The 27,689-nt window shown below is 43.3% G+C and overlaps 1 protein-coding gene across 5 annotated transcripts in view; it reads right to left on the bottom strand.

The window, feature by feature from the left end:
• itprid2 (ITPR interacting domain containing 2) overlaps positions 1 to 27,689 on the bottom strand; it is a 97,534-nt gene that overhangs the window by 19,127 nt on the left and 50,718 nt on the right. For all 5 annotated transcript variants that reach the window (XM_037539338.1, XM_037539335.1, XM_037539336.1 and 2 more), the window contains 7 exons: positions 15,606 to 15,659; positions 11,835 to 11,877; positions 11,614 to 11,712; positions 10,219 to 10,427; positions 5,778 to 6,148; positions 3,310 to 3,588; positions 2,174 to 2,234 (listed from right to left, as the gene is read on the bottom strand). In XM_037539338.1, the coding sequence (XP_037395235.1) occupies positions 2,174 to 2,234; positions 3,310 to 3,588; positions 5,778 to 6,148; positions 10,219 to 10,427; positions 11,614 to 11,712; positions 11,835 to 11,877; positions 15,606 to 15,659 (1,116 nt within the window). The remainder of the gene's footprint in view (positions 1 to 2,173; positions 2,235 to 3,309; positions 3,589 to 5,777; positions 6,149 to 10,218; positions 10,428 to 11,613; positions 11,713 to 11,834; positions 11,878 to 15,605; positions 15,660 to 27,689) is intronic.

Here is a 27,689-nt window from a genome sequence, read left to right on the forward strand (position 1 = left end):
GTGGTGTGTTAGTGTGTTGTGCTGGTGCGAGTGGATCAGACACAGCACTGCTGCTGGAGGTTTTAAACACTGTGTCCACTCACTGTCCACTCTATATTAGACACTCCTACCTTGTCGGTCCACCTTGTAGATGTAAAGTCAGAGACGACAGCTCATCTGCTGCTGCACAGTTTGTGTTGGTCGCCCTCTAGTCCTTCATCAGTGGTCACAGGACGCTGTTGTCTGGATATTTCTGGTTGGTGGACTATTCTCAGTCCAGCAGCGACACTGAGGTGTTTACACACTCCAGCAGCACTGCTGCCTGATCCACTCAGACCAGCACAACACACACTAACACGCCCCCACCACTACTTATCTGTATTAATAAATCACTACTTACTGTATTAATGGTTACTTGTGAAACAGACCAGAGCCTTGATTATAAACACAACCCAGCCTTGGTGAGGTTTCTGGAATCCACCACTAGAGGGCGGTCCTGGTCCACTGCGCCCACCGAGTGTTTTGTTCTCAGGGTCGTGGACCGAGCCGCTCGGAGCGCTTGTGTAATAATTCAGTTAACCAAACTCCCTCTGCCTGGAACCGGGTCTGTTCTGGGACGGGTCACTCTGATTTGATAGAGGCCTCGCCGTATTTTTAGCAGCAACGTTCTTGAAAACATCAGCTCGGACTAATTCAAATCACCACCGTCCACAGACGCCTTCTTTTCCAGAGTGTTCTGTGATCCGGAGGCTAATCTGAAACTTGTGCTTCAGTCGTTCTGGGAAATGACGAAGTTGAACTGTGAGGGCTTAAAGATTTCACGGCCTCTAGAGGACCAGCTGTGATGCTGCGGCCTCTACTACACGGTTACTGTTCGCATGGTCCACTGTGGAGGCTTCGTAGATGATCAGCATCATCAACTCATGTTCAGCTGCATATATCAATGACAGCACACTTAAAAACGATGGTTCTTCAATGGTTCTATATAGAACAGAACAAATACAGTACTGCGGATACAAGCTTGACATCGTAACAAGAGCAGAACCCTTTTTGGTGCCACATGCACTCCTAAAATGATCATGCTTCAGGGGTTCTTTGGTAAAGACAACAGTTCTATAAAGAACCATGAACATACCTTTTTGAAAAGGGTTCTATATAGCACTAAAAGGGGTTCTTCTATGGATACAAGCTTGACATCGTTATAATAGCAGAACCCTATTTGGTGCCACATGCACTCCTAAAATGATCATGCTTCAGGGGTTCTTTGGTAAAGACAACAGTTCTATAAAGAACCATGAATGTCTCTTTTTGAAAAGGGTTCTATATAGCACTAAAAGTGGTTCTTTAATGGATACAAGCTTGACATCGTAACAATAGCAGAACCCTTTTTGGTGCTATATACACTTTTAAAAATAATGGTTCTCTAAGGGTTCTTTAGTAAATTAAAAACGTTCTTTGCCTTACAAAAGGGTTCTTCAGATTTGTTGAGATGTGTTTTATATAGCTCTATATGGAACCTTTCTGGAAAAGGCTCTATATAGCACCAAATACAGTTCTTCTGTTGATATTAGCTTGACGTCATAACAATAGCAGAACCCTTTTTGGCACTATATACACTTCTAAACGATAAAAGTTCTTCAAGGGTTTTTTTTGGTAAGGACAATGGTTCTATACAGAACCATGAACACACCTTTTTGAAAAGGGTTCTATATATGGTTCTAGATACATGTACAATATTTTTGAAAAATATAGCACCAAATACAGTTCTGTTGATACAAGCTTGACATCGCAACAAGAGCAGAACCCTTTTTGGTGCTATATACACTCAAAGAACTATTGTTCTAAATAAACTTTGTTTTTTGCAAATATTCACTCATTTTGAATTTGATGCAGAACGCTTTTGAAAGGGGTTCTATACAGCACCTAAAGGAGTTCTTCTATTGTTACAGGCTTAACATTGTAACAGTGGAAAACCACTTTTTGGTGCCATATTGAGCATTTTTCAAAAATATGAGTCTATGGTTCTATGTAGAACCATTGTCTTTACTAAAGAACCCTTAAAGAACCATACCATTTTAATAGTGTTTATGGTTCCATATAGAACCATTTTCTTTACTACAGAACCCTTAAAGAACCATCTCCTTTATGAGCTGTTAGAGGTTTTATGTTAATAGAAGCCGACAGAGAAACTCACCACTGCCAGCTCTGGAGATGCAGTGAGTCCCAGGAACAGCCTCATCATCGTTACTCGGCAACTGAAGCAGAAAGAAAGAAGACTTTATTTCACTGACTGACACACTGACCGACTCACAGACCCACTCACTGACCCACTCACCGACCCACTCACCGACTCACTCACCGACTCACTCACCGACTCACTCACCGACTCACTCACCGACTCACTCACCCACCCACCCGCTGACTCACTCACTCACTCACTCACCCACTGACTCACCCACTGACTCACCCACTGACTCACCCACTGACTCACCCACTGACTCACCCACTCACTCACCCACTCACTCACCCACTCACTCACCCACTCACTCACCCACTCACTCACCCACTCACTCACCCACTGACCCACTCACAATATTAATAGGGCTACAATTATTGAAAGCTTTCCTATTCAAATATTCCACAATTACAATCACAGACTGTCGTCCATCTGTTTCTCTGCATCCTACATTAATGGTGATCATTCTCAGCACTGCAGTGACACTGACGTGGTGGTGGTGGTGTGTTAGTGTGTGTTGCGCTAGTGTGAGTGGATCAGACACAGCAGTGCTGCTGTAGTTTCTAAACACTGTGTCCACTCACTGTCCACTCTATTGGACACTCCTACCTGGTCAGTCCACCTTGTAGATGTAAAGTCAGAGACGACAGCTCATCTGCTGCTGCACAGTTTGTGTTGGTCTTCCTCTAGTCCTTCATCAGTGGTCACAGGACGTTGCCCACAGGACGCTGCCCACAGGACGCTGCCCACAGGACGCTGCCCACAGGACACTGGTGGCTGGATATTTTTGGTTGGTGGACTGTTGTCAGTCCCGCAGTGACACTGAGGTGTTTAAAACTCCAGCAGCAGTGCCATGTCTGATCCACTCAGGCCAGCGCAACACACACTAACATGCCACCACCACATATGTAGTGCGCTCACTATATAAAATCACTACTTACTGTATAAATTGTTACTTGAATCTTTTCTTGTTACAGTGGTTTTAGATCCGTTTTTGATTCAGGTGCCTAAACTTTTTGGACAGTACTGTGTTCACATTAACGTATTAATGAAAACATCCCAGACGCTGACAGGAAGCGTGTACAGTACTATACCTCCTCCATCTCGAAGGAGTCTCTGGGCTCAGTGCGGAGGTGATTCATGTGTGGGTTGGGAAACAGGGAGCACGTGTCTCTGTCCAGTGTGGATGAGGGAACCGTCTTCTGACCCTCTTTGTCCTCGCTGACAGCTGATTCACTGGCCGGAGCATCGCCACTCTTCTCCGAAACATCAGTGACGTTGACCACGACTGGGGCAGCAAGAATGGGCGGCGGCTCTCCGGCCAGGGCTTCGTCAGTCAGAGCGGACTTTCCTTCTACAGCACTCACGGCACCCTGAAGAACCACAGGGCACGAAAATCATAACCCAAGAAACAGACAAACCTATTTCGTATAGATGATTATACCCCGTCGCTTTTGTTGAAAGAAAAGTTGAATTCAGCAAAAAGGTATAATAACAGATGGAAACTAAAGTTTTGGCATGAGATTTTATTCCAGCAAATTTTTAACTACTTCTATTCGTCCATTTGACATGTTCGTGGTATAAAAGATCAGATTTTTTTAATAAGAAATTATAATTTTTTTTATATATGTGTGTGTGTGTGTGTGTGTGTGTGTGTGTGTGTGTGTGTACACACATATATATACACACACACACACACACACACATATATATATATATATATACATATATATATATATATATATATATATATATATATATATATATATATATACACACACACACACACACACACACACACACACACACACACAGTGAACACATACACTCACTGGCCACTTTATTAGGTACACCTGTTCAGTTGCTTTTTAACACAAATAGCTGATCAGCCAATCACACGGCCACAACCCAGTGCATTTAGGCATGTAGAGGTGGTCAAGACAACTTGCTGAAGTGCAGACCGAGCATCAGAACGGGGAAGAAAGGGGATTTAAGGGGCTTTGAACGTGGCGTGGTTGTTGGTGTCAGACGGGCTGGTCTGAGTATTTCAGAAACTGCTGATCTGCTGGGATTTTCACGCTCAACCATCTCTAGGGTTTACAGAGAACGGTCAGAAAAAGAGGAAACATCCAGTGAGCGGTCAGTTGTGTGGACGAAAATGCCTTGTTGATGTGAGAGGTCAGAGGAGAATGGAATGGTTCCAGATGACAGAAAGGAAACAGTAACTCAATTAACCACTTGTTACAACCAAGGAATGCAGAACTCTGAACTTTAACACGTCGAACCTTGAAGAAGATGGGCTACAGCAGCAGAAGACCACACCAGGTGCCACTCCTGTCAGCTAAGAACAGGAAACTCAGACCGCAATTCGCTCGGGCTCACCGAAATTGGACAATAGAAGATTGGAAAATGTTGCCTGGTCTGACGAGTCTCAATTTCAGCTGCGACATTCAGACGGTCGGGTCAGAATTTGGCGTAAACAACATGAAAGCATGGATCCATCCTGCGTTGTATCAACGGTTCAGGCTGGTGGTGGTGGTCTGATGGTGTGGGGGATATTTTCTTGGCACACTTTGGGCCCCTTAGTACCAACTGAGCATCGTTTAAATGCCGCAGCCTGTCTGAGTGTTGTTGCTGACCATGGCCATCCCTTTATGACCAGTGTACCCATCTTCTCATGGCTACTTCCCGCAGGATAATGCACCACGTCACAAAGCTCATATCATCTCAAACTGGTTTCTTGAAAATGACAATGAGTTCACTGTACTCCAGCGGCCTCCACAGGCACCAGATCTCAACCCAATAGAGCACCTTTGGGATGTGGTGGAGCGGGAGATTCGCATCATAGATGTGCAGCCGACAAATCTGCAGCAACTGCGTGACCTGTCACGTCAATATGGACCAAAATCTCTGAGGAATGTTTCCAACACCCTGTTGAAAGTATACCATGAAGAATTAAGGCAGTCCTGAAGACAAAAGGGGGTCCAACCTTTTACTAGCAAGTAATAAAGTGGCCAGTGAGTGTATATATCACACACACACACACACACACACACAGACAGACACACACAGACACACACAGACACACACAGACAGTACCCAAATTAAGCTGTGTGAATATTAATATGTTCAGATGTCTAAATATTCAAATAGCTACACCCTTCACTATGAAATATAGGACCAGAGAGCCTAGATTAGCTTATGTTAGACATAAAACAAAACTTCTACACAAACACTTCCATATGAATCGTCAGCCTATGAATATTTTTGCAAGAAAACCAGAAGATTCCAGCATTTTTTGATTATATCTGCATTTTTGTGAATGTTTGCGTTGCATCTATAGACACACATTCATTTTACAGTGTAGAGAGAAAGCACCAATAAGGCAGCCGGCTGGCCTGACATTGCTGTGGATTTTGTGTGTCTATGGCGTCCATCTCTATATTTTTAATTTTATTCATTTAGATTTTGTTAAGCTGATTTGGATCAGAGAAAGGCACTTTATAAGGATCAAAAACATTATTATTATTTATTGTTACTGTTTTTCTGCTCAGGCTCCTACCTGAAGAGTTTCCTCCGTCACTGTCGCCAGATGAGGAGACGAGTCTTTCTTCCAGAAAACTTTCTGCGGTTTGGGCTCCGAGTCTGAATGGAGGTCACGAAGACTCCCTCTCTCCACTCCGACAGGGTCAGAGGTGGCGCCAGGCTGACCGTGCCCTCCCTCCGTTGCGTTCAGAAGGTTTGGGCGGGTGAGGCTCTTCTTCAGGATCTTTGCTGCGTTGAGGGCGGAGCTGTTGCTCCTCAGTAGAGGGGGCTCTTTAGGCTCCGTCTCCTTGGTGCCGATTCTCTGGAGCGGTCGGCCGGACACCTGAGAGTAGATCTCCGAGAAGACATTGGCCACGGTGGCCAAGACCTCCGTCTGGCGGAATCGGCCTACACAAGGAGAAAAAAAATGGAATTAAAAATGAAAATAATCCACAACGCAGAACAAGAAGAGTTGCATTCTGAGCATTTCCATCATTGCTTGGCTTAATGAGCTTTTGCCCAATAGCAACTGGTCACAACTGCTGGAGTGGACAGTGACTGGAGTGTCTAACAAGTAACGAGTATCTAAACTCATACGTACAGATCCTGCTACTCAAACAGCTAAAATTAGCAAACAAATGCGATCAAATTTTTAATCTGACAACTTTTCCATGCACGCACTAGTGCGATACCGAAGAAAGTGACACGAGCTGTCAGTGAAAGTACGAGACGGCACCAATCGGCCTCGGCAGCATTTTTCCTGAGCAAAAATACAGTGACTAAGCGTTCAGGCATGGCCCACAGGAAAACAAGCCAAGAGCAAAAAAACACTACACTGAAAGCTTCACAAGCTTCTTGATCACACACACACACACACACACACACACACACACACACACACACACACACACACACACACACACACACACACACACACACACGTCCCTCCGCCCCACACTGCATTCTGGGAGAGAAACAGATGTTATGCAAGAAAAGTCAACAAGGCAGTGTGGGAGTCTCCAGCGGCAGAACTTTCTAGACATCAGATCTAACAACTTCTTTTGACTAATAACTGACCAGCTGCTCAACACTAACAAGCTTTATCATTTATGTGTCGTAAGGCTTATTATTCAATAACTGCTATGAATTATTCAGCAGCTACTGCATATAATTTTGCATCTACTATGAATCATTCAGCATTTACAGTACACTGAGTATCTACCATGAACTGTTCAGCATCTACTATGAATTATTTAGCATTTACTTTGAATTATTGAGTATCTAATGTGATCTGTTCAGTGTTTACTATGAACTGTTCAGTATCTACTATGAAATATTCAGCAAATACAATAAATTATTCAGTAACTACAACAAATGAGTCAATAAGTACACAGTAATTACCAGGAACAATTCAGTAACTCTTATGAATTATTCCGTATCTGCTACGAAGTGTTCAGTAATTACAGCTGAACACAAACTTTTTTACCTTATAATAATTTATTTGTCATTAGGCTTATTATTCTATAACCGGCTAGAATTTTTCAGTAACTATTATGAATCATTCAGTATCCACTATGAAATATTCAGTGTCTACTATGAATTTGTGAATACAGTTAAGATTACTGAGAGTTTTGGTGTATTTGTATATATTTGTATGCATATTTTCTGTAAGTTTTTTCTCTAATAAAACCACTTTGGATGCTTAAGTAAGATTATCAATGCTGTCTTATTCTGAGTGTCACTTCACTTTTTAAAAGTCAATCTAAAATATTTTTATTGAACGAAACAGGCCCACAGTGGCGTCTCTGAGCGCAGCATATGCTGTTTTCATGTTCTGTTTTCATGCTCGCTAAAAGTAATGTGATCCAAAATTATGCTCACACGTGGAGAATCACTTAGTGTCGACGTTACCATTACAGCGAACATCATGTGAGTCCAGTCAGAGTGAGATGAGCAGCAGTGAGCAGTGATTGTGTTTTTAATTGCTTTAAAATGACGTCAGACTCAGGAAAACGTCCTTCACATGTCCTTATTAAAGAAGGCCGAGAGGAAGACGTCGTGTCCTGAGATGCATAAGCTGGACGTCCGTCCCACCGCCGTCTTTTGAAGATCAGAGCATGAACTTCGTCTCCTCTGCAGGCCAGTTTCTGCTCCGCCGTGTTGAGCGGTATAAACTCTCACTGTGACGCGACGCACATGCAGAACGGCCTTAAACTTTCCGATAGGGAATGTGCTTCTACCCAATTTATCAGCCCTGTTCTGCTGACCAGGTTGATTTCTGATACAAAACAAATGAAATACCCCGTAAGTTTCAGCTTTGTTAGATCATATTCTTTACAAATCAAATAAATGAAATTAAAGAGCAGAAAAAACTACTTTTTACTTCCGTCTGCCTTAAAGGGTCAATAATGTGAACGTTTGCTGATCAGCTGTAGAGGACAGCCAAAGTGAAGAGGACAGAGTGCTAAAAGTCTTGATCCAAGGGATCGAATTCTCAGGAATAAAAACAGCACAGACAACAACAACAACAACAACAACACCAACAACACCACCACCACATTAACACTCCTCCAGGTCTTTCCTCTTCCTGCTCCGCTCTGCCCCCAGTTATGCAAATACGTGCTGGAGAGCCGCCTGGCAGACGGTCACCACTGACCAGACTCTCTGTCTCTCTCTCTGTCTCTCTCTCTGTCTCTCTCTCTGTCTCTCTCTCTGTCTCTCTCTCTGTCTCTCTCTCTGTCTCTCATCATTCTCTGCCTGTTTCACTCTCTCATCATTCCCTCTCTCTCTCTCGGCCCATGGGCGACAATGGTGCCCTTGTGTCCTGTGTCCATTCAGCACTGTCTGGGTCACCCTCAACACTGGGTCACCCCCCTCAGTGTGGGCTCAGGAGAGAGAGAGCATTTCTGAAATCTGTTGTTCAATATTAAAATTGTCTTCAACTTTCAGTAAAACAAGATCTTTATCAATATACAGAAGCATCTGGAATTGAACTGAAACCTGAAATTAAAGGAATGAGAGAGAGAGACAGAGAGAGAGAGAGACAGAGAGAGAGAGGGGGAAGCTAGTAAGAGATAAAAAAGAAAAAAAAGAGAAGAGAGGAAGTAAAACGCAAGAGAGACAACAGAGAGGGGGGACAGAGGGGGGGCAGAGAGAGAGAGAGAGGGCGAGAGAGAGACACAGAGAGAGAGCAAGAGAGAGAGCAAGAGAGAGAGACACAGAGAGAGAGAGAGACACACAGAGCGAGACAGAGAGCGAGAGAGAGACAGAGAGAGAGAGAGAGCGCGAGACAGAGCAAGAAAGAGAGCGAGACAGACAGCAAGAAAGAGAGAGAGAGACAGAGAGAGAAAGAGACACAGAGCGAGACAGAGAGCGAGAGAGAGAGAGAGAGAGAGAGAGAGAGAGAGAGAATGAGAGAGAGAGAGAGAGAGAATGAGAGAGAGAGAGAGAGAGAGAATGAGAGAGAGAGAGAGAGAGAGAGAGAGAGAGAGAGAGAGAGAGAGAGAGAGAGAGAGAGAGAGCGCGAGACAGAGCAAGAAAGAGAGCGAGACAGACAGCAAGAAAGAGAGAGAGAGACAGAGAGAGAAAGAGACACAGAGCGAGACAGAGAGAGAGAGAGAGAGAGAGAGAGAGAGAAATAGAGAGAGAGAGAGAGAGAGAGAAATAGAGAGAGAGAGAGAGAGAGAGAGAAATAGAGAGAGAGAGAGAGAGAGAAATAGAGAGAGAAATAGAGAGAGAGAGAGAGAGAAATAGAGAGAGAAATAGAGAGAGAGAAATAGAGAGAGAGAGAGAGAGACAGAGAGAGAGAGAGAGACAGAGAGAGAGAGAGAGAGAGAGAGAGAGAGAGAGAGAGAGAGAGAGAGAGACAGAGAGACAGAGAGACAGAGAGAGCGACAGAGAGACAGAGAGAGAGAGAGAGCGACAGAGAGACAGAGAGAGAGAGAGAGAAGAAAAGTGGAAGTGGGAGATCTTTTCTCTCGTTCTTTTTCTTGATCTCCTTTAGGGAAAATGATTCCAGGGACAAAGCGAGAGTTCATGCGCTGTTTGAACAGTAATGAACTTCTCGCTGGACTCGTCGTGCCACACGCCGACCATGAACACGCTGCGGTTTGAGAATGAGTTTCTGAACGTTTCCTGAAACGCTGCAGTTTATATGACTCAAACAACCACAGAGGGTCCAGAAATGTTCTGTTCTTCCAGTAAAAACGAATCCTGTGGGATGAAGAAACAGCGCGAGGGTCACAGAGTGGGCAGCAGGTACCTGTACTGAGAACGGTAAAGAGTCTCTGTCTCTCTCTCTCTCCATCATCACCTCAGCAGCACGTATAGGGGCAGACATTTAACCAGCATGAAGCAGACAATACACCTTCAAAAGTTTGGACACACACGGACACACACACACACACACACACACACGGACACACACACACACTTACACACTTTGATAAGTAAACTGAGCCTTTTAACCCAAAGCTTACTTGTAAGGGCGTAGTTGGGGTTGTCCAGCTCCATGCGTTGCATCTGCGCTCCCAGATACACCTTGATATCGATTCCCTTTGCACTGGATGGTGAATTGAAGAAGCGGGATGGGATTTTGGAGGCGATATCAGGCTCCTCCCGCCCAAAGCCCAGGTTATAAAGGATCTCCTCCGGATCTTCTTCATACAGGTCCAACAGCTCCGAAACACTAAAAGAAATCAGGTTATGAGAGAGAAATGCAAGGAACTATGATTCAGAACACTGGGAAGATCAATTCAGTTTTATAGATCTTTCTACAACAGTCCCACAACTGTCCCACAAGAGCTTGGTGCTGACTAAGACCGTATGACCGCAGAGAAAAACCGCATGACTAAGAACCAAGACTGAAAAGAAAAAGCTACCTAAGAACTCTTTACAATCAGTGAAAGTTTCCTGATGAATGAGCCAACAGAATATCTGAAAGAACCACATACAGGCGCAATTCAGCCTGAACCATTTAATATGCTGCATCCCTCAGCCTCATCAGTCTGACAGAATTCATTACTTGGCACCCTTTTTGTGTTTTTGTCTATCAATGTCTTCTCACTAGAATACCCAGCATGTATAGCATACAACCATCTGGAATTCCACCCACAGTCAAAGAAATCCTGACTGCTAGAGTAGCCACTCATGTAGAAGCTAATCAGCGTGATGCGATTTAAGGCTTCCCAGCAGTAACATTAGTTGTCTGACCTCAGTGTCTACAACACATTATTCAGTCTCTACTATGAATCAGTCAGTGACTACAGTGAATCATTCAGCAGCACTGTGAGTCATTCAATATGTACGATTAATCATTCAGTATCAACGATTAATCATTCAGTATCAACGATTACTCATTCTGTATCAACGATTACTCATTCTGTATCTAAGGTTAATCGTTCAGTATCTACAATTACTCATTCAGTATCAACGATTACTCATTCAATTAATCATTTCGTATCTAAGGTTAATCGTTCAGTATCAATCGTTCGGTATCGACGATTAATCGTTCGGTATCTACGATTAATCATTCAGTATATACGATTAATCATTCTGTATCTACTATGAATCATTTAGTAACTACTATAAAACTAACAAGCTTTCAGTTTAGAGAGTGAGGAATTGAAATGTGGACCACATACAGACCTTTAGAGTATAAGGGGTTAATACCAGAAGTGTTAGGCCTTTAAAATACATCAAAGAAATCAATGTTTAGCTCCAAAGTCACCCAAAAGCGAAAGTAGTCTTCCTCTGTCCAGAGGATCCCACACGACCAACCCAAAACCCCCTCAGCCCAAAGTGAGCACATGCAGAAAGAACAGGAGGAAAATGTGAACCAGCAGAGTCTGGTGTTTTTGGCTGCAGTGTAATACCTGGAGACAGTACCACTGCTTTTCCCTGAGCCGGTGGAGTTCATGCTCCGGCCTTTCTGTTTGAACTGGCTCCTCTTCTCCTTGGCTGGCATGCTGTAGCTACGAAGAGAGAGTGTTAAAGACAGCACTCAGAAAACCCAGCTTGGGATGAGTGAGAGAGAATGGTTATGGGGGGGAAAAAAAAAAAAAAAAAAAGGAAACGGTCGAGAGAGTTTACTTACCCAGGGTCACTAGGCTTTGTACTGTTGTTCTGGAGATGATTGGCTGCAGAGAAAGAGAGAATAAGAGTGATGGAGAGAAACACAATGACAATGAGCCCACCACTGACATTAATACAGCACTACAGTGATACTCCACAAAGAAAATTTCCCTTCTACAACTTTTCCAGCAAAGAATCTCCCTTCTACATCCTTTCCAGCCTTTTCTTAAATACTCAAAATTCACCCCTAAAGTTTCTTAAGAAGCCAAAAACATTATAGCCAGGATGGTGACCCCTGTCCCTCAGCACTTAATGTTCAATAGCAGAATGTTAAAATTACATCCACTGACGTCTAAACCTGCACAATTCACTTCAAAAGTCAGTTCAGGTTCAGGAACAGAGATGGGAGACTCTGGACATTAACCAGAGACTGTTTTAAAGAGCTAAGAATACATACCATACACATTCACACACTCTAACATGACCCACACACTTTCTGCAACACACACACATGCACATACACACACTTACTCTCTTAGTGACAGAAATTTAAATTCCAATGTTCGGGTCCAGGAAAGTCTCCCCACCAGACGCAGGATAGATTAGAGCAGGTTAAGATGGCACATGTTAGGCAGGCTTAGGTAGAGAAGCACAGACCAGGCAGGCCTAGGACAGAGTACAGAGTAGACAGGAAGGGTACAGTAGGGTAAAGAGTAGAGTCGGTTGGGTAAAGTAGGGTAAGGTAGGCTAGTCTAGGCTAGGCAGAGAAGTACGGTTGGATAAAGTAGGGTAAGGTAGGCCAGTCTGGGCTAGGCAGAGAAGTACGGTTGGATAAAGTAGGGTAAGGTAGGCCAGTCTTGGCTAGGCAGAGAAGGGTAAGGTTGGGTAAAGTAGGGTAAGGTAGGCCAGTCTGGGCTAGGCAGAGAAGGGTAAGGTTGGGTAAAGTAGGGTAAGGTAGGCTAGTCTGGTCTAGGCAGAGATGGGTAAGGTTGGGTAAAGTATGGTAAGGTAGGCCAGTCTGGGCTAGGCAGAGGGCAGAGAAGGGTAAGGTTGGGCAAAGTAGGGTAAGGTAGGCCAGTTTGGTCTAGGCAGAGAAGTGTACGAATGGGTAAAGTAGGGTAAGGTAGGCCAGTCTGGGCTAGGCAGAGAAGGGTACAGTTGGGTAAAGTAGGGTAAGGTAGGCCAGTCTGGGCTAGGCAGAGAAGGGTAAGGTTGGGTAAAGTAGGGTAAGGTAGGGCAGTCTGGGCTAAGCAGAGGGCAGAGAAGGGTAAGGTTGGGCAAAGTAGGGTAAGGTAGGCCAGTCTGATCTAGGCAGAGAAGGATAAGGTTGGGTAAAGTAGGGTAAGGTAGGCTAGTCTGGTCTAGGCAGAGAAGGATAAGGATGGGTAAAGTATGGTAAGGTAGGCCAGTCTGGGCTAGGCAGAGGGCAGAGAAGGGTAAGGTTGGGTGAAGTAGGGTAAGGTAGGCCAGTCTGGTCTAGGCAGAGAAGGGTAAGGTTGGGTAAAGTAGGGTAAGGTAGGCCAGTCTGGGCTAGGCAGAGGGCAGAGAAGGGTAAGGTTGGGTAAAGTAGGGTAAGGTAGGCTAGTCTGGTCTAGGCAGAGAAGGTAAGCTTGGGTAAAGTAGGGTAAGGTAGGCCAGTCTGGGCTAGGCAGAGAAGGATAAGGTTGGGTAAAGTAGGGTAAGGTAGGCCAGTCTGGGGTAGGCAGAGGGCAGAGAAGGGTAAGGTTGGGTAAAGTAGGGTAAGGTAGGCCAGTCTGAGCTAGGCAGAGAAGGATAAGGTTGGGTAAAGTAGGGTAAGGTAGGCTAGTCTGGTCTAGGCAGAGAAGGGTAAGGTTGGGTAAAGTAGGGTAAGGTAGGCTAGTCTGGTCTAGGCAGAGGGCAGAGAAGGGTATGGTTGGGTAAAGTAGGGTAAGGTAGGCCAGTCTGGTCTAGGCAGAAAAGGGTAAGGTTGGGTAAAGTAGGGTAAGGTAGGCCAGTCTGATCTAGGCAGAGAAGGTAAGCTTGGGTAAAGTAGGGTAAGGTAGGCCAGTCTGGGCTAGGCAGAGAAGGATAAGGTTGGGTAAAGTAGGGTAAGGTAGGCTAGTCTGGTCTAGGCAGAGAAGGGTAAGGTTGGGTAAAGTAGGGTAAGGTAGGCTAGTCTGGTCTAGGCAGAGGGCAGAGAAGGGTATGGTTGGGTAAAGTAGGGTAAGGTAGGCCAGTCTGGTCTAAGCAGAAAAGGGTAAGGTTGGGTAAAGTAGGGTAAGGTAGGCCAGTCTGGGCTAGGCAGAGAAGGATAAGGTTGGGTAAAGTAGGGTAAGGTAGGCCAGTCTGGGCTAGGCAGAGAAGTGTAAGGTTGGGTAAAGTAGGGTAAGGTAGGCCAGTCTGGGCTAGGCAGAGGGCAGAGAAGGGTAAGGTTGGGTAAAGTAGGGTAAGGTAGGCCAGTCTGGGCTAGGCAGAGGGCAGAGAAGGGTAAGGTTGGGTAAAGTAGGGTAAGGTAGGCCAGTCTGGGCTAGGCAGAGGGCAGAGAAGGGTAAGGTTGGGTAAAGTAGGGTAAGGTAGGCCAGTCTGGGCTAGGCAGAGGGCAGAGAAGGGTAAGGTTGGGTAAAGTAGGGTAAGGTAGGCCAGTCTGGTCTAGGCAGAAAAGGGTAAGGTTGGGTAAAGTAGGGCAAGGTAGGCCAGTCTGGGCTAGGCAGAGAAGGGTACGGTTGGGTAAAGTAGGGAACGGTAGGCCAGTCTGAGCTAGGCAGAGAAGGTAGGGTAGGGTAAAGTAGGGTAAGGTAGGTCACTACACTGAGCTAGGCTCAACAGGATATGGTGAGGTAGTTTCAGGTTACAGTGTAGACTGAAATCTTATAAACAAGACACCATTTTTAGTTTTCAGGTTTTTAGGAAACAACAAGAAGTAAAATTGAATTCATTAAATGTTAAATATTACAGTGTAGTGATCAATTGACAGCAGCTTCTTATTTGCCTCAAGAATTGATCACAACTTTTCAAATTTGAGGCATTTTAAAATGAATTTTATTAGAACTTCATTACTGATGAAATCATCTACATCATTCCAGAGACATCTACCACTTCTACATTTTTACAGCTTTCTACTAATTATTTTGGAATCCTGTGAAGTTGTGGAGAAGCAGCATTATGTTAGAACTGATTTCTTTCAAATACAAACATATCAACATTATGCATTTTATATTTTATATTATAACAGTGAACACAAACTTTTGAACACTAGTCCCAAAACACCTGAAATGACCAGGATATAAAGCTGTAAACTCCAGAAAAGCAGCACTGGACTGTAAGCTCAGTTGTTGATTATCAGTGCCTTTCTCTCCAGGCTGTGAACACCAACGGGTCACAGGGAGGACCTTCACACTGATACCACAGATACGCTATCTGATCTCAGCCTGGTGTTAGTGCGGGTTTTGTGTGTTTCTTACCACAGCTATGCAGACAACACTGCACCAACCATTGAAACCTGGCGACAACCACTCACTGAAACTGTGGCATTGCATCGAAGAAGTCAAACCAGGGCTAAAACTTTCTCCAGTTAAATTACGATTGTAATTCTCTCTAAATGAGAGTCAGTCAGTCCTCAGAGTCTGCAACTTTCTAGCACAATGAAAACAAACACCGTCTCACCTGTCGTGGCTTGTCTACACTGGAGTTAGTATATAATTGAAAATATAAATTTTATTATTATTTCTAACTATAACACATAAGGGACACATACAGTACATACGTATGGCACCACAGTTTTTGGCTGTTTAGAAACCTGTGTGTGTGTGTGTGTGTGTGTGTGTGCACTTACCCTCAGCACCCAAGGACAGGTCATCTTCAAAGCTGCAGCCATTCTTCAATGGTCCTGTAAAGTAAAGCAAGCAGAGAATCTTCTCACTGTGCCATCTCTAAACAATAAAACATGCAGACAGTACATCATTCAATGTCCTGCACTCAGAATCTCAGCAGTGCTCAGAGAAGTCATGCAGGTACGTATACTTCCTAAACTAACGGGTAAGACGAAACACAAAGCTGGGCTCTTTCTTTGGTCTGGCAAGTCATCCAGGCCACTCTGGAGTTTCTGGTTAACATATAGCGAAACACACTGACTGGCAATATCAAACTCTGTGACCTTCATCTTCTGGACCAAACAATGTTTCAAAAACGGCATTAGAAGGTTTGCACAATCATGTAAGTTTGATCATGCTCAACACACTCTCCACCACTTCTGATCATCTAAGACGCTTTTAGGAAATCTGGTTCTAGTAATTTGACCAGGGGCGCCCAAACTTTTGTTTATGACTGCATGTGTGTGCATGTGCAGGAAGCTACCAGAGGGTAAAAAATAAAGGCTCCATAAAAGGTTCTTTGTACAATGTCAATAAAAAAAACACTCATGTTTCCCCAAAGAAGCTTTCAATGAAGGTTCTTTAGAGCGCTGAAAAGTGTGAGACTTAAAATCTCAGGCTTATTACACAGTAAGGCACATTATTCAGTAACTACAGGGACTTCACTGCAAACCAGCCAAGCTATTCTTAGTCATATAAGTCTGTGATAAACCACGGGGCCCACCAGCTGGTCCTGGCCATTATGGGGTTAAAGCACCTCCATGAAATGCAAAGGTTTTAGGAATCACCCTTAGACTGGAAAGGAACCTTTGCATTACGTGAAGGTTCTTGAAGCCTTTAAAAAGTTTCCTCACACTCATATTTCTCTTTTCAAACACGGCCCTGAAGGAACCCAGAAAGGGTTCTCCTATCACATTTCTCAAAGAACCAGTTTCTCTGCTCTGGAAACAAAACACTGTATCTCCTTTTTTTGTCATTTTTCAGTTTTTGACAATTTGAAAATGCCTGTTGCTCTTTACATTGTGTATGAATTTCATGATGAATGGACTGAAAGAAATGGCCCAAAATTACTTGGAAAGAAAAAAATGGTTCCATTGACTTGCATTACAATTAAAGTACATTTTTTCCTTCTCCTGTAAAGTTACCATTTTGGAGATACGAGGTTTTGATCCGACAGCAGTGATGGATAACACCTTTTTAAAATGTATTTATGTGAAGTTTGTACTACTGACCCCGATACTGACGTGCACACCTGTGTGTGTGTGTATGTGCGTGGGCAGGGTTGCTACAGACTCGCGCTCATGTTGTGTACATTACAGTGAATTATGCAGGTTTCTAGGCTCAAAGTTCAGAAGGAGTGGTAGAGCAGCTCTTCCACTGAAAAATCCCCCTCGATGAGATCAAACCACACCTCCACCTGCCAAAGTCAAAGACTGGCCTAAATTATTTTTTAGTTATTTACCAATTTCCTCCCCAGTTCCCACCAACTAGCTAGGACTCCCTCTATCCAGAGGTGGAAAGTAATCAATTTCATTCTCTCTTGGTACTGAATGGAGTATACTTTTGATTCTAATGGTACTTTTTTGAGTACAATTAAAATCATACTCATCATAAATCATAAGATCATTTGCAATAAAGTAAATAAAATTTATTTGTAGCACTTTTTAAAACACAAAGCAGCTTCACAGAATTCCAGTAAAGACAGAGTTTTAACATGAATGTAAAACCCCCAGGTGAGCAGGCCAGGGGGCAACAGTGGCAAGGAGAACATCCCTCAGAGCTGAGGAAGAAACCTGGGGAGGAACCAAGGATCACAAGGGGGACGCATCCTCCTCTGGTCAAACTACGTACCTCGTGTACGGATATAATCATAATTAATATAATGTAAGCAATAATAATAATAATAATAATAATAATAATAATAATAATAATATTATTATTATTATTATTATTACTACTATTATTATTATTATTATTATTATTATTATTATTATAGTAGTAGTAGTAGTAGTAATAATAGTTAGGAGCCCCATGAAAACTTCAAACGTAGGGTGGGCAGCTAGTCCATGTCAAGTGGCAAGTACTTTTATTTTGTTAATATGAGGCCAGATTCAGTTCTAAAGGCCAATCATAATCAAGCAGCTCCCAAAAACACTTCAGCCCTGAGGGGATCAGGGTCTGGATTCACGAAAGCTTTCTAAAGAAAAATGTTCTTAAATGCAATTCTTGAAAAAATGTATAAGAAATAATAACTTAACAAATATTGTTTTAAGATAATCTTAGTTACTTTTATTATGTTTTCTTATGTTGCTATGCTGCATTTCACCATGTACCATAAACGACGTGAGATAAGGTTTGAATATGTATCATAAAAAAAAAAAAAAAATAATAATAATAATAATAATAATAATAATAATAATAATAATATTATTATTATTATTTCTATAGGAGCAAAAAGCAGGAAAAATATCAAACCAAACACTTCAAAAAAATTTCAAACAAGAAATAGAGGTGATGGTGGAAGAAACAGCCAACAGAGAAAAAATCCTCATTGGACAACATGATAATTGTGAAGTAAGAGACGAGGATGGGCAGGAGCAGCAGAGGCAGCGTCCATGATAAATACTGACCTGGTCAACTCTTACAGCCTGAAACGAGTGTGAGGCTGCTGTAGGGCTAAGAAACCATTTAAGAACATGATATTTTTAAGACTACCACTTGTTCTTAGAATTAATTTTAAGAAAATAGTTAAGAAAAGAAATTAAGAGAATTCTTAAGAAGTTATTTGAAGAATATTTCTCGTAAATTTTTCTTGAGAATGAAATTAAAGAAAACAAACGTTTAGGACGATTTTCTTCCTCAAGACTCGTGAATCCATCTCCTAACGTCAAATGTTACCAGCACACGAGGAACATTTGCCTTCTTCACTGGTTTTAGCTAGCGTTAGCTGACTGGCTAACCAATCCTAGCTAAGCTTAGGTACTACACTACTACAGAAAGTCGGGGATGTTTGGCTCTCGGACGAAATTTCAAGATGGACCTAAAATGCACTCTAACCTTTACAGGTGAACTTAACGTGACGACCTCTAAACTTCTGAATGCACGTGTCCAGCTGTTCAGTGTTTCAGTACTTTTTGCACAACTTGCTGTTCTCCAACAAGGAGCTTAACGGCGAGGTGGTGGTGGTGGTGTTAAAGTGGGCAGGTGTGTCCAGTCAATACAGAACTGCCCTACACTTTGTGAATGGTACAGTGACCCAGTGGCCCAAACTACTGAATAACATCATTAATCCAGTCTTTGTGCCTCTGCATGTACAACACAGGCCTCATTTCATCTTCATGGACGACGATGCTCCAGCTCATCGAGGTCGGATCATTAGGGAATGGCTGCTGGAGACTGGGGCACCTCAAATGGAGCAGCCTGCACTTTCTCCAGACCTGAATCCCATAGAAAACCTACAGGATCGGCTGAGTCGCCGTGTAGAGGCTCATAACTCTGTACCCCAGAACCTCAATGACCTGAGGGCCGCCCTTCAAGAAGAGTGGGACGCCGTGCCTCAGCAGACAATGAGTCGACTTGTGAACAGCATCAGCTCAAGGGCGCATGACGAGTTATTGAGACACTGAGATTGTTTGTTGGGGTGAGTTATACCCAACAATGCTGTTCGCTTTTGTTTCAACAAATTGTTTGAGATGAGGAAATCACCATCGCATGCTTCTACTGAAATGCCCTACTTTCATGATATAATATCACCACAGCGTGAACTTTCCAGAAATTTCACCCAAAAGCCAAATATCCCAAACCTTTTGTGAGTAGTGCATGTTGTTTGAGTTAGTATAGTATTAGTAAGTATAGCACAAATGTATTAAACTAAGAGGCTGTTGCTGATGTTTTATTGCAAGTGCCTGTTAACTGGCTACTTTTTAATGAAAACTAACATGCAAGGAGAAAATAGGACCGTCACTAAAAACGACATTTTTAATTGAGTCAACGGCTACAAACTGCTGACTTTCAGGAATTCGAAACTAACAGATACACAAGGAAGCCTCATGTAATCATCTAACCATTAAATGCAAACTCTGTGGCTGCCACAGTTCAGATGTGTAAATATGCATTAACAGGCATACTCTGATCGGTCGTAAGACTCCAAACATTTCGCCCCTCATGTGATACCCTGTTTGGTTTAGTTTTGTTTGTCCAGCCTTTTCAATTTCCAGTGACGGAGCCGAGTCAACTCAAACATTTTCAGATTGTGATACGAAAGACTAATTCAATTAAATAGTAACTTTACAGGAGAAGGAAAAAAAAACGTCTTTACTTTTAATGGAAGTCAATGGAACCAGACAATTTGTCCAAGTCATTTTGGGCCATTTGTTTCGGTCCATTCTTCATGAAATTGACAAACAAAGTAGAAGGCAACAGGCATTTTCAAATTACACCAAAAACTGAAAAACGACAAAAACGGAGATACAAGGTTTTGTGTCCAGAGCAGCAAAATGCTTCTTTGAAAAAAGCAATATGAGAACAATTTCTGGTTCCCTTAAGGGCCATGCATGAAAAGAAAGATGTGAGTGTGAAGAACCTTTTAAAGGCTTAAAGAACCATGTCATAATACTACGGTTCTTTTCCAATTTAAGGGTTCTTCCTCAAATTTTTCCATTACATGGAGGTTATTTAACCCTTAAATAGCCAAGACCCAACATTTCACTACACACTTCTATAACCTAAGAATAGCTCAGCCAGTTTGCACTGAAGTCCCTGTAGTTATTGAATAATAAGCTTTAGTATGTAATAAATCTGGGATTAAAAAACAACACACAACTTGTTCTCTGACACATTTTAATATTTAGTGTAGAGCTGGGCGATACGGCCAAAAACATCATCACGATAAAGAAAATTCATATCGTTCGATATCGATACAAATCACTGTAAAGATCAAATGATTTCTTCCTAGTTTGAAGGCTGATTTTCGCTCCTGGGTGGTCAATCGCTGTTTTAAACTGTCCTTTATGGTCAGAACACGAGAAACAATCACCAGACAGTGGAACACTTCACAGGTCTGTCATGGGACAGTGGGAGAAAGTGTCTGGTCAGCTGTTTTTATCAGCTGGAAAAGCACGGCCGCAGTTTTTCTAATAGTCATAATTTAAAAAGGAAAAGATTATTTTAGCTGTGAGGTGACGAGGCTCGGCCGACCCGTTACAAACGCTAAACAAGTGGCCACAACAGAGCTGAACTGTCCAGTTTCTCAACAACGTCAACTTAGAAGAGCAAACATCAGCTGGTTCAGTACATCAGTGACGGATCGCACCGCCTTACTGCCGTCACTCCTACCACGTCCATATCAGAGCATATCACGGTATTCAGACAGCAGCTAGCAGGCGGCTGGGTTTCTCTGTTCTGTCGTAACCCTAGTAGTTTGAGGGGTGAACTGCAATATCAACGCCAGACAGACAGAGTCCTCCTTTAAATACGTTTAAACTGAAAGCGCTGCTTTTGTGTCTTGTTTGATTTACAGTATCATCAGTTGACCGCGGTGTGCGAGTGACGGAGCTGCTTCAAGTTAGCCAGCTGCTAAAAACATCTAGCTTGGAAAGATGGCGCTCTCCCGCTTTCCAATGCCTCACAGCTTCCTCAGTTTACTTTTCTTTAAATCAGGGCTGTAACTGCATGAACCACTGCTTTCTTTCATTTTCACAGCCTGGGAATGCACAAATACTTAAATATGACTGAGCTCTGTAACAGCGCTTTAGTTGTGAGGAGCAGTCATGATTTAACGCTGCTAAAGCTCGTTAGGATGTTAGGAAAGAGGTGAGTTCACTTTACGCCACTGATCTCGTCACTCACACTTGGTCAAAGGTGACCAGATCGCCGGTCACTCAAACAGGGAGGGTATAACTTCATGTTTCAGATGGTGCTAAAGTTTGGCGACCCTTTATTTATTTATTTAATTAACTATTCGCTCCCTCACTCTCTGGGAAGTGCACCCTCTTCCGCCAACAGCAGACCAAAGAAAACAAATCCAAATCACTGTTAGGTTAGATATTTTTCCCCTAGTAACAACAAAACCCGAACAGTCTCACATCTCTGCTCCAATAAGCAGAGCAACAGCAAAGCAGCGCAGGCCCAGACATCAGCAACTCATCATGTTAGTGGGCTTTAATGAGTCTGTCCAGACTGCACTAGAGAGGGAGAGCAGACCAGTTGGCCTTCAGTGAGGGGAAGAATCTGTCACAAAGGCAAATGTGACAAAACACAGAAACCCCATGAAGCCCAAATGCACCAAGCTGCCTGCCAGGCCTGGAACACAAGGCATTATTTTACTCTACTCAATTAATTCAGTGAGCTTTGATGACATAACCACATTACAGTTATGTGACGGTATGTACAAAGTCGGAGTAGCGTAACCATGGAAGAGGGCGTAGAGTAACCATGGAAGAGGGCGTAGAGTAACCATGGAAGAGGGCGTAGAGTAACCATGGAAGAGGGCGTAGCGTAACCATGGAAGAGGGCGTAGAGTAACCATGGAAGAGGGCGTAGCGTAACCATGGAAGAGGGCGTAGAGTAACCATGGAAGAGGGCGCAGAGTAACCATGGAAGAGGGCGTAGAGTAACCATGGAAGAGGGCGTAGAGTAACCATGGAAGAGGGCGTAGAGTAACCATGGAAGAGGGCGTAACGTAACCATGGAAGAGGGCGTAACGTAACCATGGAAGAGGGCGTAGAGTAACCATGGAAGAGGGCGTAGAGTAACCATGGAAGAGGGCGTAGCGTAACCATGGAAGAGGGCGTAGAGTAACCATGGAAGAGGGCGTAGAGTAACCATGGAAGAGGGCGTAGAGTAACCATGGAAGAGGGCGTAGAGTAACCATGGAAGAGGGCGTAGCGTAACCATGGAAGAGGGCGTAGAGTAACCATGGAAGAGGGCGTAGCGTAACCATGGAAGAGGGCGTAGAGTAACCATGGAAGAGGGCGTAGAGTAACCATGGAAGAGGGCGTAGCGTAACCATGGAAGAGGGCGTAGAGTAACCATGGAAGAGGGCGTAGAGTAACCATGGAAGAGGGCGTAGCGTAACCATGGAAGAGGGCGTAGCGTAACCATGGAAGAGGACGTAGCGTAACCATGGAAGAGGGCGTAGCGTAACCATGGAAGAGGGCGTAGCGTAACCATGGAAGAGGGCGTAGAGTAACCATGGAAGAGGGCGTAGAGTAACCATGGAAGAGGGCGTAGCGTAACCATGGAAGAGGGCGTAGAGTAACCATGGAAGAGGGCGTAGAGTAACCATGGAAGAGGGCGTAGCGTAACCATGGAAGAGGGCGTAGCGTAACCATGGAAGAGGACGTAGCGTAACCATGGAAGAGGGCGTAGCGTAACCATGGAAGAGGGCGTAGCGTAACCATGGAAGAGGGCGTAGCGTAACCATGGAAGAGGGCGTAGCGTAACCATGGAAGAGGGTTTATAGTAATAATGAGAAAGGGCGTAGGATATCTATCAATAAGAGGATGAAGCAAAACCATGAAAGAGGGTGTAGAGCAATGGCAGAAAAAGGCGTAGCATGAAAAAGTGTAGAGACAAAAAAAGCGTCACAATAAAGTAAGATGTAATATAACTGTAACTACGGTTGCAGCATAACCATGAGAGTGTATCCTGGTGAAAAAGGGTGTAATAATGAAAAAGGGTGTAGAGTAATGATGGAAATGGGTGTAGTCCACTGATCCACATGAGTGGTGTGTCTGATTTTTATCAATGGAATTTATATTTCTTTCACCCAACCAGTAAAAATGGACCAGCACTGCTTAGTGTTTTCCCCACGACCTCTAGCTCTAACTAAAAAAAGCGGCAGCGACAAACACCCCTCCCACTTCGTTGTGGACATTGTTGAGGGGTCAGCATGATATCCATGACCTCAGGTGAAGGAGATTCTTTATCTTCATACATGTTATGCAACGGAACGATAAGTGGGCAGCTGTCAATGGGTCAGTGGGTGCACAGCCTGGGTTGGTCATTTTGATTTGGTAACTCTAAACCTCAACATTATTTCTCTTTTTTAAAATAAATTCATTACTTATTTTGCACCAAATTAACCAATAAAAGAATTTCTGGAAATACAAGTCTTAATCTGTTCAGTTGAAATCAATGAGCTGCACAGCTACAGGGTTCGTATTTTCAAAACAAATCATTTTTCAGTCTCAGCTTCAACGTGTTAGCACCTGTTGCAGCCGCTCCTTCCAAGCAGTGAGTCATTTACCAACAGTGAGGCTCAACGCTTCACACAAGTTTCAACACGCCAGTTACTTCTTAGGGAAAGAAAAAAAAAAAAAGCAAAGACGTCAGTTTCTAATTGGAAGCTTTGTTTTACATAAGGTGTGTCAATATATACACTGCTCAAAAAAATAAAGGGAACACTTAAACAACACAATATAACTCCAAGTAAATCAAACTTCTGTGAAATCAAACTGTCCACTTAGGAAGCAACACTGACAATCAGTTTCACAGCTGTTGTTCAAATGGAACAGACAGCAGGTGGAAATCAGTGGGATTAGCAAGACACACTCAGTAAAGGAGTGGTTCTGCAGGTGGGACCACAGACCACTTCTCAGTACCTTTCTGCTTTCTGGCTGATGTTTTGGTCACTTTTGTATGTTGGTGGTGTTTTCACACTCGTGGTAGCAGGAGACGGACTCTACAACCCACACAAGTGGCTCAGGTAGTGCAGCTCATCCAGGATGGCACATCAATGCGAGCTGTGGCAAGAAGGTTTGCTGTGTCTGTCAGCGTAGTGTCCAGAGGCTGGAGGTGCTACCAGGAGACAGGCCTGTACACCAGGAGACGTGGAGGAGGCCGTAGGAGGGCAACAACCCAGCAGCAGGACCGCTACCTCCGCCTTTGTGCAAGGAGGAACAGGAGGAGCTGCCAGAGCCCTGCAAAATGACCTCCAGCAGGCCACAAATGTCTGTGTCTGTGTCTGCACAAACGGTTAGAAACCGACTCCATGAGGATGGTATGAGGGCCCGACGTCCACAGATGGGGGTTGTGCTCACAGCCCAACACCGTGCAGGACGCTTGGCATTTGCCAGAGAACACCAGGATTGGCAAATTGGCCACTGGCGCCCTGTGATCTTCACAGATGAAAGCAGGTTCACACTGAGCACATGTGACAGACGTGACAGACTGGGTGGCATTTCTTTGGAGGGATGCACAGCCCTCCATGTGCTCGCCAGAGGTAGCCTAACTGCCATTAGGTACCGAGATGAGATCCTCAGACCCCTTCTGAGACCATATGCTGGTGTGGTTGGCCCTGGGTTCCTCCTAATGCAGGACAATGCTAGACCTCATGTGGCTGGAGTGTGTCAGCAGTTCCTGCAAGATGAAGGCACTGAAGCTCTGGACCGGCCCACCCGTTCCCCAGACCTGAATCTGATTGAGCACATCTGGGACATCATGTCTCGCTCCATCCACCAACGCCACGTTGCACCACAGACTGTCCAGGAGTTGGACCATATATATACACACATACATACATATATATACACACATACATACAAATATATATACATATATATATATATATATATATATATATATATATATACACACACACACACACATATATATATACACATACATACATACATACATACATACATACACACACACAAATATATATATATATATATATATATATATATATATATATAAACACACATATATACACACACACACACACACACACACATACAAACAAAGGCTTTGTTTCTGTTGCTTCATATTTCTTTAAATTTACTTTATTCCCCCCTTTTTTATGTGAGTGTTTAATATTTACACTGTGTGGTTCACATACTGAAGAAAGGTGGAGTGTTTCCCAGCAGAAACTGGAGCCAAACGTCATTAATGTTAACTGAGAAATGATGGCATTTCTGACGAAAGCTGAAGACAGTAACAATGCAGCTGGGGAATTTTTGTCTGGGATGCCAATGAAAACAAACACATCCAGATTCACGACCTGAACATGACTAAACCCACACTCGCACTCAGACACTCGCGCGCTTTTGTTTTGCGGTCTTTATGGGTGGGGTTTCCACTGAATTACATATTCCTGTAAATAACAGTTAAACCTACAACTAAATTCAAAGCTAAATAAAAGCATATCTTTAGGATCTCAAGTAAACGCAGCACTTTGCAGATCAGCACTGTTTGGCTGCTGACACTTCCTACTGCTGTACTGTTGTACTGTAAACATAATGACAGTTTCACTCTGGAGTTACAGTAGATACTGCGTGACATCAGTGAGCCAACGCTTTATGATCCTCTGATTGAAGTGCAGTGGGAATTGGGTTAATGGATTATTTGATGTAATTTCAGGTCTCAGAATAGAAACAGCTGAAAAAAACTTCTGAATGCTAAAATGAAAATGCTTATTCCTGAGTTTTAATCCTAAAAAAGGTGCATTTTTTATTTTATTATTTCCAGCAAGCTGTACCCCCCTTTTGCAGACAAAAGCTTATAATTATGGCACTACTGGCATAAAATTCATGTTCTAATGATGTTAGACTTTAACAACACTCTCCGTATCGAGATAATTAGGACAAAAATGTATTCTTAGCATTAAAAGTAAGATGAATACAGTTGTTTAGATACGTGTTCAGGGAGAAACACATTTGGGTCGTAGGGTGTACAGTGAAATCTGGTGATGGGGTAAAGTGTATTGCTTTAGTTTATTGCAATGTTTGTGAAAGTCATCTTTACCTCCCCCTACCTATCATTTTCCCAAGGAGCTGCTATGATGCAAGAAATATTGTCAGATTTGTCTGAAATGAAGTGTTTCATATCATATCATATGCAAAAGCTTTAATTCTCCTGGTCAAATTTATACAATTTGATGATTTTCTAAGTGAAAATATGTTAAACACATCCTCTTCACTGAACACAATCAGAGCTGCACTATGAAAACTTTGGGGATTTGGAGACCTCTCTGGTGGAAATGTGCAATTGCACACATGTGGGTTGGTGTTCTTCGGCCCCCTTCCCCGGGTGGATGAATCTAATGATTGTGAGTGCATTGAAAAAGAATTCAAAGAGAACTGAAGGACGTTTCTTCTGAGGATGCGAGTGTATTATCTGTTTTTGTCATCCTATCTTCATCCATATAAATGTTGATTTTGTAGCTGAAACCTAAACATCGAGTCAGACCTTCGTGAGCCTGTTCATATGTCATTACATTTACGGCATTTTGCTGACGCTCTTATCCAGAGCGACTTACAATTTGATCAGTTTACACAGGCAGGCCAAGGTGGTGTTAGGAGTCTTGCCCAAGGACCCTTATTGGTATAGTGTAGGGTGCTTGCCCTGGTCGGGGATTGAACCCCAGTCTACAGCGTAGAAGGCAAAGGTGTTAACCACTACACTAACCAACCACACTAGCAAGTAAAGACGTATGACTTGGTGCCGAATGCCTCTGACGTTTAAACGATTATTTCAGGCTTTGCAGGGCGACTCACGGAGGCGCAGGCTCTCATAATTGAGCTTGTTTTATATTCTCCTCGCTCAGTGATGACGCTTCTTTCAGTTGGGACCAAAAAAATCTCACAAGCTGCAGCTTTAAATATGCCATTTTTATTTGTCCACTAACTTTACTGCACAATTTCACAGGCATACTGGAAAAAGTAAAAGATCAAATATTAACTGTGCCATAAATTTGCACCACTCATATGTTACTCACCCCCCCCCCCCCAAAAAAATATGTTAATTCAGAAAGTGTTTATGCATTAAAAATGAATAGAAGTGTGTTCTCTGTAGAGAAAATGCAACTTATTTACACTTAGAAAACCAACATATGTCACAGACCAGGGGTGCCCAAACTTTTGCATACAACAATACTTACAAACGGATCAATATCATGATTAGCATCAACAGACAAAGACAGAAAAATGATTGACACTGGCCAGAAATGTCCAAACTGTCCTTAATAAAAGCTGCTTACAGCTGAAAGAGCGACGAGGCCCTGCGGCCGTAATTCAGCCTTACAAACGCGGAGTCCAGCCGATGTT

Source organism: Pygocentrus nattereri, chromosome 6, assembly GCF_015220715.1.
Source record: "Pygocentrus nattereri isolate fPygNat1 chromosome 6, fPygNat1.pri, whole genome shotgun sequence".
Lineage (NCBI taxonomy): Eukaryota > Metazoa > Chordata > Actinopteri > Characiformes > Serrasalmidae > Pygocentrus > Pygocentrus nattereri.